Source organism: Phacochoerus africanus, chromosome 7, assembly GCF_016906955.1.
Source record: "Phacochoerus africanus isolate WHEZ1 chromosome 7, ROS_Pafr_v1, whole genome shotgun sequence".
Lineage (NCBI taxonomy): Eukaryota > Metazoa > Chordata > Mammalia > Artiodactyla > Suidae > Phacochoerus > Phacochoerus africanus.
The window spans coordinates 72,107,560-72,123,032 of NC_062550.1; the positions used below are offsets into that span (position 1 = coordinate 72,107,560).

Consider the following 15,473-nt stretch of genomic DNA (forward strand, 5'->3'; position numbering starts at 1 on the left):
TGGAGCTGAGCTTTAACACACACCAACTGGACGAGGGTCCCTGGGCCCTTCTGGCATCTCAAGAAGCCTGGTTGTTGAATTTTCGATTCCACAAGGGTCTTCACTCTGTGGTGACAGTTTTTTTCTCTGTTGAATCAGTATTCAGTCTGTTCTGGCATTTCTCTTCTGGCCTTTTTTTTTCTTCTTTGAATGAAGTGTTTCTGATTTAATAGGTAGGTGAAGGAGCACTGGCACTGGGGGCAACTGTATACATCTCTTTGGAAGGAATTGCATTCCTTTCTTTTCACTTAACCATTCATGAAAATCTTACATTCTTAGGTGGATGCTCTGCGGTTGCGTTTGGAGGAGAAGGAAACCATGCTGAATAAGAAGACAAAACAGATACAGGATATGGCTGAGGAGAAGGGGACACAAGCTGGAGAGATCCATGACCTCAAGGACATGCTGGATGTGAAGGAACGGAAAGTTAATGTTTTGCAGAAGAAGGTGAGGCGCAGGTATTCTGAGCCCAGGGCCTCCTGTTGGGCACATGGCCTCATTCTTGCCGCTGAGTTATATCTAAGTGCTGTCAGTTTGTTTCATGCCTGTTTATGTTTTTGCTGGTAGTCATCAAAGTTGTTGTTGCAGTAGGTAGATTGTTAAAACTGCTCTGCATATTCTGTTTTTAAAATTTTGAAGTAAAAATTCTTTAGTGTTTTTAGTAGTATGTTCCATGTTCCTGTTTCTGAAAAGTGCCTGGTAAATTGCCAGAGTGTTTGCGTTGGCATTCTCCTGCCTCTTCTAATCTCTGTATTTTGTGGGAACTGTAGCCATGTGAGTTAGTGTAGCACATGGACAAGGGAAACCTGTAGCTCCATACACGTGATCAACAAGACTACAGTTTTAAATAGAAGCACATGCTGCTGTCATGGCATATAATGTGCATGTGTCAAGAAAAGGAAGACTGTCCTCCCTTTTTTACCTTAATAATTATTTCACTAGAAATTGGCTAACTGTAATAAATAAGAAAAGTCCTAATAAATGTCCCCCCCATACTTTTAGCTTAATTAAAGGGTGCCTTTGAGATAATAGTGACACTAGACACTGGTATTTATTGTTCCTCTCCACTGAGATTGATTAGAAATATTTGGCATTGTCTCAGTTTATTTTTAACAACTCTAACAAAATCCAAGGAGTAAAACTATCTTCACTAAACTTGACATTCAGCCTTTCTCTAAGAACACATGACCGTGTTCAGTATTTGTCCTCTGTTAAATTAGTTGGTTTTCATTTGTTTTCTGTGAGTAAACATAAAAATTTGATCACTCTAAATAGTTGACTTTGATATCTTCTGAGTGGATGCTGATTTGTTTTACATTTTTGTGCACACATCCTTCTCACCTTGCCCCTCAACTGCTTGTTTCCCCTTACCTATTTCTTACATATTCTTCCAGGAATAGTTTACATATTTACAAGCAAATATGTATTCCATTCCCCCCCCCCCGTTTTCTTCCTCTTTTTGTGTTCTTTCAGAAGCATTTTATGTATAATCCATATAAAGCAAAAGTATTTGTTTAAACAGAAATGCAATCGTTCCTTGTTGCCTTTTCCTTTCCTTTTTTCCTTTAATATATTTTGAAATTCCTTCTGGGGCTTCCTCATTGTTGTGCCAACAGCACTATGTGGATGTACTGCAATTTATTTACAAGGTTTCTACTGATGGACAGTTTGCTTAAAATTTCTGCTTTTACATAAAATGATGCTGCAATTTAATAATGTGTATATTTATTTATATCTGAAGTATATTTCTAGGTAAAATACTTAAAGTAGAATTGCTGGCCGAAAGGATAAGTGTTTGTAATGTTGGTAGATTTTGCCAAGTTATAGGTATATTGGTTGGAACCTAAAGGTTATTTGAAAGTAATGCATGTCTTATCTTTAACTAGATAAGCATTTAAAAAAAAGTTTTTAATAATTGTGGCTAAAGGTTCAGAGTTAGAAGTAATACCTCCTTATCTTGGAATGATCATAGTTTGTAAAAATAAAGTGGCAACACTTCCATTAGCTACTTTATATCTATAATCTTGTTAATCCTGGCAACCTTTTGGTAGTAGCTTTTAGATCTTGATTGCTCTGTTATAATCAATGGCTAAATTTTTAGATCATAACACATAAGAAATATATTTTATGTGTGACATAATGTGTACATTAATCTGTATCTACCTATGGTATACATCCTTAGAGGATACAACTAAAACAGAATTTTCGCAAAATATATTTACTCTAACTTCATGAAATATACTCTGAACTATCTTCTCCCATTTCTTAAATAAAAAAATGTTTGTCTCAATCCATTAAATTATTTCCATTAATTATAAGTTAGTACCCACTAATCACTTTGCTGCCTTGGTATAAATCTCCCATGCTCCTCTATACCTACCCCCAAAACAAAACTAAGAATAAGCCCCATAGTCTCAGACATATTACATGATAAGAGAAGTTCACTTGTACAGATTTGTTTAGCTAAAAAGTGGTAGTTTCAGGTTTTGTTACAAGGTTGGTCTTAGGCCAAAATGTAGCTCTTCTGGTTATAACAGTTCCCCTGTTGGGAGGATTAGACAGTAAAATGTGTTAAAGCTATCTGATACTCTAGAACATCATATAAATATTATATGTATTATTTGTCTAGTCTCTTTATCTTTTGCCATGAAGGACCAGTGCAGTAGGCTGTGGGGGGCCAGTAATTGTGTCCTTTTTGGCACACTATACTGCCTCACTAACCTGTCATCTGAGACTTTGATTTGTCTTCAAACAGTTATCAAATAGGTAACATAGGTACTTTCAAAACTGGTTTAGATTATTTTCTGCTTCTTTTAAAATGACTGCCTCTATACCTGTCATTTTCAGTGCTTACATCCTTTTTGTTCTGTCTACTTAACTTTGTTGTAGAAGTTACTGTACTGATGTCATCAGATTCATCATTTGTGATGTGTTTGCTGGACTATTGTTTGCTGATAAAATAGAAATGGCTTTTTGGATCCACATAAAACAAACAAACAAAGCCACAGTAAATTTAGAGGCAATTTAAGGTTTTCAGAAGAGCTGTAATTATTTTTGTTAGGACTTTGCTTTCTTGAGCTGCAAATATCCTCTTGCTCTAGGATACTATTAGCAAGTTTGACTTTCAGATGGTTGGCAAACAGAGGAAACATGGTTGAGTGTTTTGTCACAAGGTTGGTCTTATTGCAACCCTTCATGAAGTGCTGGATTGTGCCCTTCATGGAGGCTGGGGTCGAGGGAGTGGGGTAAACTATGATGAGTTGGGTGGTGGTGATATGATGGTGGCTTAAAGAGGCCACGTAGAGTATAGTGAGCCCTACAAACAGTATTTAGAAGGCAGTACCTGCAGAGTAGGTGATGTAGGAGATCTGGGAGAAGAGCGACAGGATGCAGATGAAACGGCGCAGAGGGTGGTGACCATGGAGGCCACACATCTAGCATCTGTTGTGCTATGGGACACTGGTTATGGCCCAGTGCCCGTGTATAGTAGTGTAACACATAATGACGTAAATATGACATAAATATATCTTGTTCATAACTTGATATTGTATGCATCTAAAAAAACTGGCCCAGTTCTCTAAAAAGCTTATGCCTTTTTTGTATTAAGATGTCTTTCTGCATCTTCATCAGATATTTGTTGCCAAACCTTCTAAAATTTCCCCTGATCTGGTAATTTAAAAAAGTCTATTTTCTTGCTTAGCATATATTTAAATTTGAGTGCATGTTGAGCATTTTTTCATAGGGTTTTCTTTGTTTAGATGCTACATAGTCGTGTCATTTCCACATTTTTCTATTAGATTTCCCCCCTTATTAATTTATAGGATTTCCTTAGTAAGTGAATGGGCCTCTTTCCTCGTGTCTTACGAATGTATTTCCATCTTTGTCATTTAATTTTTTGCTTCCTTTACAGTATTTGTTAAAGAATTTATGTGTCAAATTTAGTAGTCCTTTCTTCTGTTCTCTCAATTTTAGTCACACTTAGAAAGTCCTTATGCCCACCAAGGTTAAGTAGTTCACTCATGCTTTCTTCTGGTACTTTCAAGGTTCTTTTTTCTTTACACCTAAAAATTACTTTATAAAGTTTACATATTGGCTATAATGATTCAGCTTTATGTGTGGCCAGCCAGTTGTCATTACAATATTTATTAAATAATCTACCTTTTTTCTTTGATTTGAAATGCCACAAATAAATTATCTTATAAACTTGAGCCAGTTTCTGGTCTGTTCCATTGATCTGCCTCTCCTCTGTGTCAGTACCAAGCTGTTTCAATTGTTGTAGCTTCATAATGCACTTAGTATTTAGTAGGGATGTTCCGCTTTATTAATTTTCTTTTTTGAAGGAATTTCTGACTTTTCTCTCACTTGTTTCTTTTTCCAGATGAATTTAGTATCATTTTGTCAGATTCTTCTCTTCAAAAAATAACCTTGTTATTCTTGATTAGAATGTGATATCTTTGAAGTCAAGAAAGTTTCGGGGCGGGGGGGGTGATTATCTTTGTCAAATACTGCTGAGTTAAGTAGGTGAAAATTGAGAATTTGCTATTGGATTTAATAATGTGAAGGTCCTTAGTAACTTTGAATACAACAGTTGCATGGAATGGGAAAAGTATAATTTGTGCCTAGTTTTCCTAATCTATGACTTTTAGTAATGTACTTAATTTTTTATGTTTTGATTTAAGAAATTTTAAAGTGAAGCAATATCTATTGACTACTTTTTATGAAAAACACTTATTTATAATGCCCTTCCTGGTTTTTGTTGGTAAGCTTTGTTGTCTTTTGCTGAGCCCATAATACTTTTCACATTTTCATTGTGTTGCTTTTTGAGAAGGAAAAAGTCTTTTCTGTAAATGTAATTTATATTGTTTAGTCTTTATTTTTTTAAAAATTTTAATTGCAATATAATTGATTTACAATGTATTAATTTCTGCTGTTCAGCAAAGTGACTCATTTATACGCATGTATATGTTCTTTTTCATATTCTTTTCCTTTATGGTTTATCCCAAGATATTGAATATAGTTCCCTGTGCTCTATATACAAGGAGGACTTTGTTGTTTATCCATTCTGTATGTAGTAATTTGCATGTACTAACCCCAGATTCCCAGTCCGTCCCTCCTCTACTCTGTTTAGCCTTTATTTCTGTGTTTAACTAAATTAATGTTACCAGAGTTGTAGCATCACAACTTCCCTGTTCCCACTGTTTACATTTCATTCAATTATTGGTTCCCTAAGAAATCCTTTGAATACTGTTTCAAGAGTGGTCTTCGGGTGCTTGCTTGTTGGCCATGAATTTATTTTATTTTATACTTTGTAACTTAATTACTTCAGGGCTACAAAAAGCATAGAGAATAAGGTGATAATAATTGTAATTACTCAACTTGGGGAGTAAAATTTCAAATACAGTTGAAGTTCTTTGGCATATTTTTTCTTGATAGCATTCTCTTCCATTCTTTCCCAGAAATAAACACTTACTTTGGTGCTTGTCACCCATTACTTAGGTCAGGATGCATGTTTTTCTACAAGCTGCTTACGTATTAATAATATATATATAAGAGGAAATACCCATGGCAAAAAAATGAGAAGTTATTTTCCCTTACTGTAACAAGGGGAATGTAAAATAAGACCAGATTAAGAAACCATTTATATTTATGATTTTAGGAGTTCCCATTGTGGTGCAGCAGAAACAAATCTGACTAGGAACCATGAGGTTGCCGGTTCGATCCCTGGCCTCGCTCAGTGGGTTAAGGATCCAGCATTGCTGTGTGCTGTGGTGTGGGTCATAGATGTGGCTTGGATCTGATGTTGCTGTGGCTTTTGTGTAGGCCGGCAGCTGTAGCCCCGCTTGGACCCCTAGCCTGGGAACCTCTATATGCCACAGGTGCAGCCCTAAAAAGCAACAAAAGAAAAAGAAATTAAAAATTAAAAAATATTTATGATTTTAAGCTGTGTTGGCAAAAATTAAGTGTGACAGTATCAAGTGTTGGTAAATATGGCAACTAGATTTCTCATGCAGTGCTGTTGGATTTTTTAAATAAGTACAACTATTTTGGAAAGCACTTATTAAACATAAGGGTACCTTGCCAGATACATATACTTTAGTTGAATCCCAGCTGCTTGTTTGATTAAAATTTCCTACAAAGTCTGACAAGTGGATTTGTTCAGCTTATGGTCAGATATGTCCAATTATGGTGAATGAATGGCTTGGACAGTTTTGCCCCTCTTTCCTTGAATCAGAATTTGGCTACTTACAGTATTTGCTGATTAACTTGGGGCCATATTGAACAAGTGTAATCCTCCTTCAGCAGGATGATGTTTTAGATACTGGGAGAGCCTGTATTTGACAGCACCCAAATCTTATTTTCCTAAGTGAAATATTTCTGTTCCTCCTGTTGTTCTTATTTGCCCTGGTTAATTTTTCTGGTGGCAGTTGTTCTTCTCAATTCATTTTTCTTCCTTACCTTACTTGCCCATTTGGAATTTTGGGTCTAGTTGTGAGGGAGATGATTAGAACATTACTAATGTTCTGTTCTTAGCCGCAGCTGGAATTTGATATTGGGAAAACTCACTGAACTCACTAACCTTAAGTTTCTTCATTTATAGACAGGATTTAATAGTTACCTTGCCCGGGGTGGGTGGGTGTTGTTTTGTTTTGTTTTGTTTTTTGCTCTTTTAAAGCAGATGGAAACTCCCCAGCTAGGGGTTGAATTGGAGCTGCGGCTGCTAGCCTATACCACTGACACAGCAACGCGGTATCCGAGCTGTGTCTGCAACCTGTACCACACAGCTCATGGCAGTGCTGAATCCTTCACCCACTGAGTAAGGCCCAGGGATCGCATCTGTGTCCTTATGGATACTAGCTAGGTTTGTTTCCGATGAGCCACAATGGGAACCCTAGGGAGTTTTGTTAAATGATGTAGTGTATGTGAAAGCACCTTGAATCTATGTCCTGTTATTTACCAGGGATGTATTAATAAGTGTTAGTGTTGTTCTGACTAAATTTTACTTTGCTAAATTCAGCTGATTAATCTTTGAGAGTCTTGGGTTTTTGTTTTGTTTTGTTTTGTTTTTTGCTGTTCTGGCCGGGGCAGGGCTGCATACTGAGTTCCTGGGCCAGGGATCCGATCCCAGTGCAGCTGTGGCAATGCCGGATCCTTAACCCACGGTGCCTGGCGGCCAGGGATCAAACTATAGACCCAGTGTTCCGGAGATGCTATTGATCTTGTGCCACAGCATGAACTCCTGAGAGTTTTTTTGAATATTGATTTATTTAGTCCATCTATCTCCTTCAGTTTTATGCCTTCTACCCACTTCTGAGCATATTCTTTGTGCTTTCATATAAGTGATAAAATGCATAAGCCTAGAAAAGATTTTTGTGGTGTATTTTAAGAAACCTCTTTCAGATTGATGTATTTATCCAAACAATTCTCAGAGTTCCTTTTGTTGTGTGTAGGATTTCTTTTTGTAATCCCAATTTGTCTAGTCTTTTTATAAATCCTTTTTCCCCTCTGTTCTTCATCCAGAAGAAATCTGTCTTCAAAAATCTGAGTCCATTGGAGAGAAAACTCTGCATAATTCCTTCTTATCATGATTCCTGGGTTATGAGCCGTGTGATGCACACCTGCACATCTTCCTAGCTTTCTCAGCAGTGTGTGTGTGTACACTGGAATCTCCTTGGCTCCTCTCCTTTTCCCACTTTCTAAGTCCATTTAGTTTTAGATAGTCATATCATCCTCTTGTGGGCTTCCCAGGCATCCTCAGCTGTCTTCATTCGTGCAGGCAGCATGGTGCCTTCTCCTGCACCCTTGGCACTGTGCTAAGTGCAGAGGCCAGGGTGATTTCTGCTCTCCCAGTCTCAGAGTTCTGGGAGTTAAGTAAGTTATGACACAGTGTACAGTGCGTGTGTAGTGGGCACAAAGCAAGGTGTTTTAGACTTGACCTTGTGTGGTGAAAGGGTCTAAGAAAATCTTAGCAGCCAAATCTTCAAAGTTGCGTGAAAGCTTGCTAGGCAGATGGGGAGGGCATGAGATGTCCCAACCTGAGAGAGCAGTGTGAATGAAAAGGGAGAGATAGTAGTGTCCTTTCTAGAGGGTCGCACCCTGGAATTTGACCACACTTCCTTTCATATTTTGTAATATGGATTCTTAAAAAGTTCTGGTAGACTCTGTCTTCAAACACCCTTTTTTTTTTTTTCTTATTATGAACTCTCATATCACCTGGTCTCTGGGAAAATTATTTCCACTTCTTATATAATGAGAAGATTTTCAGTGAATGAACTCATCTTTGTTGTCCTGTTAGTTAGAAAATAGGAAAACTAATAAATAGAATTTAAGTTTTCTTTCCCCTGGCCCTGAAGATTCTCCACCAGCAACTTTAGAAATTAACGTGGAGTGGGATGTTGAAGTATAACCTTTCAGGTAAAACTTCAGATATTCTTCGTATGTGCCTTAATTCTGCACAACACTTAACCAACTTTTCTCCTGTATTTAGACACTTAACTCCATAAGGAAGGAGGGGTATGGTAACTCTGCTTCCATCCTTGTCTTGCTTGTGGCATCTGCATTCTCTAGTCACTTTTGTCACAAATATTACTTATAATTGTATATTTAAGTAATATTACTTATTTTAATATTTAAGAAGAATACCAGGAAACAGTGTATCACTTTGACTTCACTCTTGGCATATTAAATACACATTAAAAGTCATTGTTTTCTGAGAATAGTAGCAGCTGTGATAATGGCTGGATTGTGAGTCACATACTCTGGACCACTTTGGGCTCTGTCTGGGCCACTGCCACCCGCCCACAGTCTTCCAGCTTTCTAGGTGGTGTGTGTATTTGTATGCACGGGGCTAGCCCTGTGCTCAGAGAGTGAAATGGGACAATAGCAGATGGCCAAGCATGCTGTACAATGGGATTAGCATTGGCCCCTCCTTCCCAGGGCTCTCCCCTATGGTTTAAAGTAGTTTTGTGTTACAGTAAATTTCTTATCTTTATAATAAGTCACTGACCTGGAAAATGTAATTGAGCATTTGAATCTGAGCTGCATTCAAAATCTATGTTAAAATTGTGCAGCTTCTTGCTTGATTGATTATAAATGCTAATGTAGCTTGGAGTTTAATTTGCTGATGCAGATGTTATCATCTTTCCCTCTATGCTTCTGTAACTGTTTATTTCACCTTGCTTGCATCTCCAGTTTCCTAGGTTTTGGTATTTAGAGTTTAGATTTAGCAATAGCAGAAAGCTAATTGGTACGTAGACCAATAAAGGGAAAACCTTCTAAGATTGGTTAAGTCTCCCATTATTTCGTTTTGGGTAGGAAGTCAGAATAGGTTCATAAAGAATGAACTATAAATATAAAAATGAACTAAAATACTCTGTTTTCTGTGGAGTCTTGACTTAAGGCAGTGTTAGTTTCTTCACTTTTCCATATCATAAAATGGAAAGGAGAATATGTTTTATCATTGAAAACAATATTTACTAATTTTATTCTGAGTACATTAATACTTTAAAAATTATGCTCTTTTGTTTTTAATAAAGATTAATGGCAGTGTTTTTTAAATACTATTTTTAAGTCTCAAGCCAGCTAAGTTAAAAGAAAACCAGGTCAGGTCCTAATTGGATATTTAGTTGGAAACTTAATATACTTAGGCATTAGAATTTTCTCTTTTACTTCATTTTTTTATTTTAAGTGATTTTAATTTTTTTCCATTATAGCCAGTTTACAGTATGCTGTCAGTTTTCTACTGTACAGCAAGGTGACCCAGTCGCATGTACATATATACATTCTTTTTTTTTAACTTATTATTTTGTAATAGAACTCAGTTTAATTAAAATTTTTATCAGTGAAGAATATGTGTAGCCAAATTCTTGAAATATTTTATTGAAAAAATAATGTAGAGTAAAGGAAATCTGATTGATGACAATATTTCTGCTGGGGATTATACTTCATGTGGATTTACTTTTTTTTTTTTTTTGTCTTTTCTAGGACTGCACCCGCGGCATATGGAGGTTCCCAGGCTAGGGGTCTAATCGGAGCTACATCTGCCGGCCTACGCCACAGCCATGGCAACTCCAGATCCGAGCCATGTCTGAGACCTACACCACAGCTCACCACAACGCCAGATCCTTAACCCACTGAGCAAGGCCAGGGATCGAACCTGCAACCTCATGGTTCTAGTTGGATTTGTTAACCACTGAGCCACGATGGGAACTCCTTGGATTTACTTTGTTTCATATAATTTTTTTCCCCTTCACTTTTTCAAGTAAACCTTAAGGAGGGTAGGTAGTTGAACTTGCAGTCTGATTTAACTTCCATTTTATCAGCAGATAACTTTTTAAATGATGCTGATATTATACAAGTGACATCTTATAATGATTGAAGAATTAATCCCTAAAAAAGGGAGGGTCTTAGTTTATTTTGTTATAAAATATCTTTAATTATGGTGTTTTTCTCCTCACCATTACTCTTCTTCAAAACATGCTTCTCCAAAAAATAAAAACGGTGAAACAAAACACAACATGCCTTGTCCCTACATTCATGTAATTTAGAGACAGTAAACTTTAGGTATCTGTGATTAAAGCAACAGGAGCAGTAGCATTGCTTTATAAAGGTAGAGAAAAATCTATCGCTGCATAGTAAACTATCACTGAAGCTTAGTGGCTGAAACAACCATTTTATTTGTGAATCAGGAATTCAGGAAGGGCTCTCTTCTGTAGTTTGTCCCTGATTTGTTTGGTGACCTCCTACCAAGATGGTATCTTCTCTTTGTGTACGTTCTGCCTAGGTATTCCTTGGCCTCTGGCTCTGTGGCCACATGGCCAGTTAAGGGTTATGCTAGGAATTGGCTTGGAGGTGGCAGAGGATTCCTTTTGCTATATTCTTTTGGTCATAGTAGTCACAGGACCTACTTGGATGGGGTTGGGGGAGGTCAAGAAAAATACTCTGCATCTTTGGAGGAGTGGCAAAGCCATGTGACAGAAGAGCCTGTAAGGTGGGAGATATTGTTGTGATCATCTTTGGAAAATATCTGCTCCAGGTGAATAAAAATGTTGGATAAAGGATGAAGGATTGAGAGTATGAGGGTGACATAACTTTGCTGTTGTCTTCGGACTTTTTTTTTTTTTTTCTCTATTTCTATGTTCTGTTCACAGTGTTTAAATCTCTTCATGGGATTTCTACTTTCATCCATGTATCCCAATGGAAGTCACTTCCAACCAGAAGGAATTCTAAATAGTTTAAAATTGTTTTACCCAATTGAGAAAATATCTTAGGGTATGAAAACAATTGTAGGAAAAGGGTACAGAGGAATAAGGTGTGTGGAAAGAGGGGACTGACAGCAAAAGTGAATTAATGCTGCCTGATAAGTTGGAGATCACCTTAGGTGCGAAACACAACTGTCTAGATGACAGCTTTTCATGTTAGTGATTTAACATGGGAGAGACAGCGATTGCAAAGTTTTTAAGTCCATTAAGAACAGACAAACTTGGCCAAACTGTTCAGTATTTTTTTTTTAATTTTTTAATTTTTTTTGGTCTTTTTGCCATTTCTTGGGCCTCTCCTGAGGCATATGGAGGTTCCCAGGCTAGGGGTCGAATTGCAGCCATAGCCACTGGCCTACGCCAGAGCCACAGCAACATGGGATCCAAGCCACACTTACAACCTACACCACAGCTCACGGCAACGCTGGATCCTTAACCCACTGAGCAAGGCCAGGGATCTAACCTGCAACCTCATGGTTCCTAATCGGATTCATTAACCACTGCGCCACGACAGGAACTCCAAACTGTTCAGTATTATTTGGAGAATAAAGCAGGATAAATCTCAGTCTTAGAGTGGTTTCACACTTCATTGGTAGATATTGGGAATCTTGACTTTCAAGCTAGCACCATGGGGTTAATTGGACTGATGCCTTTTTTACCTGTCCTAATTGAGGTATAATTCACATACCATAAAATTTACTAATTTAAACTGTATAATTCAGTTGTTTTTGTATACTTCCAAGGTTGTGCAATCATCACTCCTGTCCAATTCCAGAACATTTTTGTGACCCCCAAAGAAACCCATACCTGTCAGTAGTAACAACCCCTATCCTTTGCAACCACTACCTACATTTTGTGTCTGTCACTTTGCCTGTTCTAGATAGTTCACATAAATGTAATCCTATAATATGCAGCTTTTTCTGTCTTGCCTCTTTAACAATATTTTCAAGGTCCATTGACCTTGTAGCAAGTGTCAGAACTTTATTCCTTTTTATGGCTGAATAATATTCCATTGTAGTGAATATACACATTTTGTTTATCTGTTCATCAGGTTCTGAACATTTGGGTTGTTGCCACTTTTTGGCTATTATGAAATAATGATTCTACGAACAGCTATGTACAAGTTTTTGTATGAAAATATATTTTCGTTTCTCTTTTGTATGTATCTTGGAATGGAATTGATGATCATACTTAACTTTTTGAGGAACTTCCAAATTGTTTCTAAAGGAGCTGAAGGCTTTTACACTTCTCTCAACACTTTTTTGCTTTTAAAAAAAAATTTTTTTTATTTTTTAGGGCCATACCTGCGGCATATGGAGGTTCCCAGGGTAGGGGTCGAGTTGGAGCTATAGCTGCCAGCATACGCTATAGCCACAGCAATGCAGTATCCGAGCCAAGTCTGGGACCTACACCACAGCTCATGGCAACACCAAATCCTTAACCCACTGAGCAAGGCCAGGGATTGAACCTGCAACCTCATGGTTCCTAGTCGGATTCATTACCGCTGAGCTACAACGGGAACCCTGTGGTGCATTTTTATTTTATTTTATTTTTTTTGTCTTTTTGCCTTTTCTTGAGCCACTCCCATGGCATATGGAGGTTCCCAGGCTAGGGGTCGAATCGGAGCTGTGGCCACCAGCTTCTGCCAGAGCCACAGCAACGTGGGATCCGAGCCGCATCTTCCAACCACACCACAGCTCACGGCAACACCGGATCCTTAACCCACTGAGCAAGGGCAGGGATCGAACCCACAACCTCATGGTTCCTAGTCAGATTCGTTAACCACTGCGCCACGATGGGAACTCCCCGGTGTGCATTTTTAACAAATGCCTTTTATTAGGTTGTGGAAGTTCCCTTCTATTCCTAGTTTATTGTTTTTTTTGTAATGAAAAGGTGTTGGATTTTGTCAAATGCTTCTTATATAGCCATTGAAATGATTCGTGGTTTCTGTTCTTTATTAATATGGTACATTGTCTTGATTTTTTTTTTTGTCTTTTGTCTTTTTAGAGTCACACCAGTGGCATATAGAGGTGACAGGCTAGGGGTTTCTTCAGAGCTACAGCTGCTGGCCCACACCACAGCCACACCAGATCTGAGCCACATCTGGAACCTACACTACAGCTCACAGCAACGTCAGATCCTTAATCCACTGAGTGAGGGCAGGGATTGAACCCACAACCTCCTGGTTCCTTGTTGGATTTGTTTCCACTGTACCATGATGGGAACTCCTTGACTGATTTTTGTATGTTGAATCAATCTTGCATTCCTGGGATGAGGGTGGATGTGTGTTTAAAGGGCTGTGTAGTTTTCAGCTGGAGAAATGTGGAAACTTGTTCTACCATCGTTATCATGGAGGTAATAGGAATGGACCTGAGAGAACATAGCCTTTGGATAAATTCTTTATTTTCAGGTGCTAAGGTATAAGTAAGAACTATTCAGAGGCTTATACTGTAATGTTTTCTACAACATAGAAGTAATTTTGATCCTTATTAAAATATCATTCTTTTGACTTTAAGTAATCTGTGAGTAATTTGAGGATTTATGTACACATGTCCATTTCTATTGTATGCCGTATTAATATAATCAGAGTCTTGTAAGCTCTAGTTCGGGGTGCCTTGACTTCTGTTTTGACTGAACACACATTTTGAACTTGAAAAATGGTTATTAACAAGTAATATATAAGGGTCACATGTCTGTTGTGACAAAGGAGGTTCTTAGTGGTCTCTTATAGCAGGAACTTGTCAGAGTATAAATACATAGATAAGTATCTAGAAAGGGACAACAGATTTGAAAAAAAAAACGCTCGATCAAAGTTTTGAGGCACAGTTAATGTTTTTTTTCTGCTTAAAACAACTTATAATTTGACATGAATCAACTTGCCTTGAGTTCTCACCTGCGGGAATGTGCGTTTGGATAGGTGCCTAGGTGCCTGTCAGCTCTAGTTGAGAAGTTGAAATAATTAACCTCCTGAGGTTGTTATATTGAACTTTGATGAAGTAACTTTTTGTGATTGTCCTTCTCTGCCACGTCGATATGAGCACCCTCAGCAGAAAATAGCTTCCAGCATCAGACATGTATTTTGTCCTTTGTCTGTTTTACTTTCTTGTAACTGCCAGACCGCCTCACTTTTTTCTCTCAACACATTTTTTTAACTGCAGGGTTTTTTCAGATTAGAAAAATCACCAAGTTGACCTTACTTCAGGCCATAAAATAAAATAAAAACTTAGTAAGATGAACTGGAATTTAGACTTAAAAATATGTGAAGCATCCCATTAGGATCGTCTATTTCAAATAGGTTTTGAAAGTCTTGGTTCCTTTGGATTCATTTGTTGTCTCCCAGCCTTTCTTTGGCTTTAAGGAAAATCCCCTACATCTCTGACAGTACAAAACTGTGAAAGATGTGGGTTAAATAGGATTGCTTCCATGTCCCACAGAATCCCCCAGAGATTTCCCATGTTGATAAATGTATATGTTAAGAGAATCTCTCCTGTCATAATCCTAGTCATATTTCTTTTCTTTTTTGTCTTTTTAGGGCTGCACCTGTGGCAAGTGGAAGTTCCCAGGCTAGGAGTTGAATCAGAGCTGTAGCTGCCAGCCTACACCACAGTCACAGCAACACCAGATCTGAGCCACGTCTGCAACCTACACCATGGCTCATGGCAACGACAGATGCTTAACCCACTGAACGAGGCCAGGAATCGAACCCACATCCTCATGGATACTAGTTGGGTTTGTTACTGCTGTGCCACAATGGGAACTCCAATCCTAATCATATTTCTTATCATAAATCCTAAGATTTCTTAGATAGCAGTTAAAAGATTGTTGGTTTCATCATTATCATTGAAGTAATGGATGTACATTTAAATATTTGAAAAATACAGAAAAGCTATAACAAAGAAAATTTATGTAAAAATAAACCTTTCCTTACGTCAAGCTAGGATAATGTACATTTTGGTAATTTTTCTTTTTCTTGTAATAGTGTATGGTAAACAAGTTTCCGCATCCCTACCCAATCATCAAATATATGAATTGTAATTGTTGAATAATATTCCATTGAGTGGATAGCTATTTGTTTTAGCTAGCTTTCTGTTGTTAGGCATTTTATTTTTCCCAACTTTGCTACTGTAAATAAGTAATGCAGAGAATAGTTGTTCCTTTTTTGGTAGGGGTAGGGCGTGG

At 37.6% G+C, this 15,473-nt stretch overlaps 1 protein-coding gene across 11 annotated transcripts in view; it reads left to right on the forward strand.

The window, feature by feature from the left end:
* Positions 1–15,473, forward strand: part of ERC1 (ELKS/RAB6-interacting/CAST family member 1) — a 379,584-nt gene that overhangs the window by 99,534 nt on the left and 264,577 nt on the right. For all 11 annotated transcript variants that reach the window (XM_047787884.1, XM_047787889.1, XM_047787892.1 and 8 more), the window contains one exon: positions 319–486. In XM_047787884.1, coding sequence (XP_047643840.1) covers positions 319–486 — 168 coding nt within the window. The remainder of the gene's footprint in view (positions 1–318; positions 487–15,473) is intronic.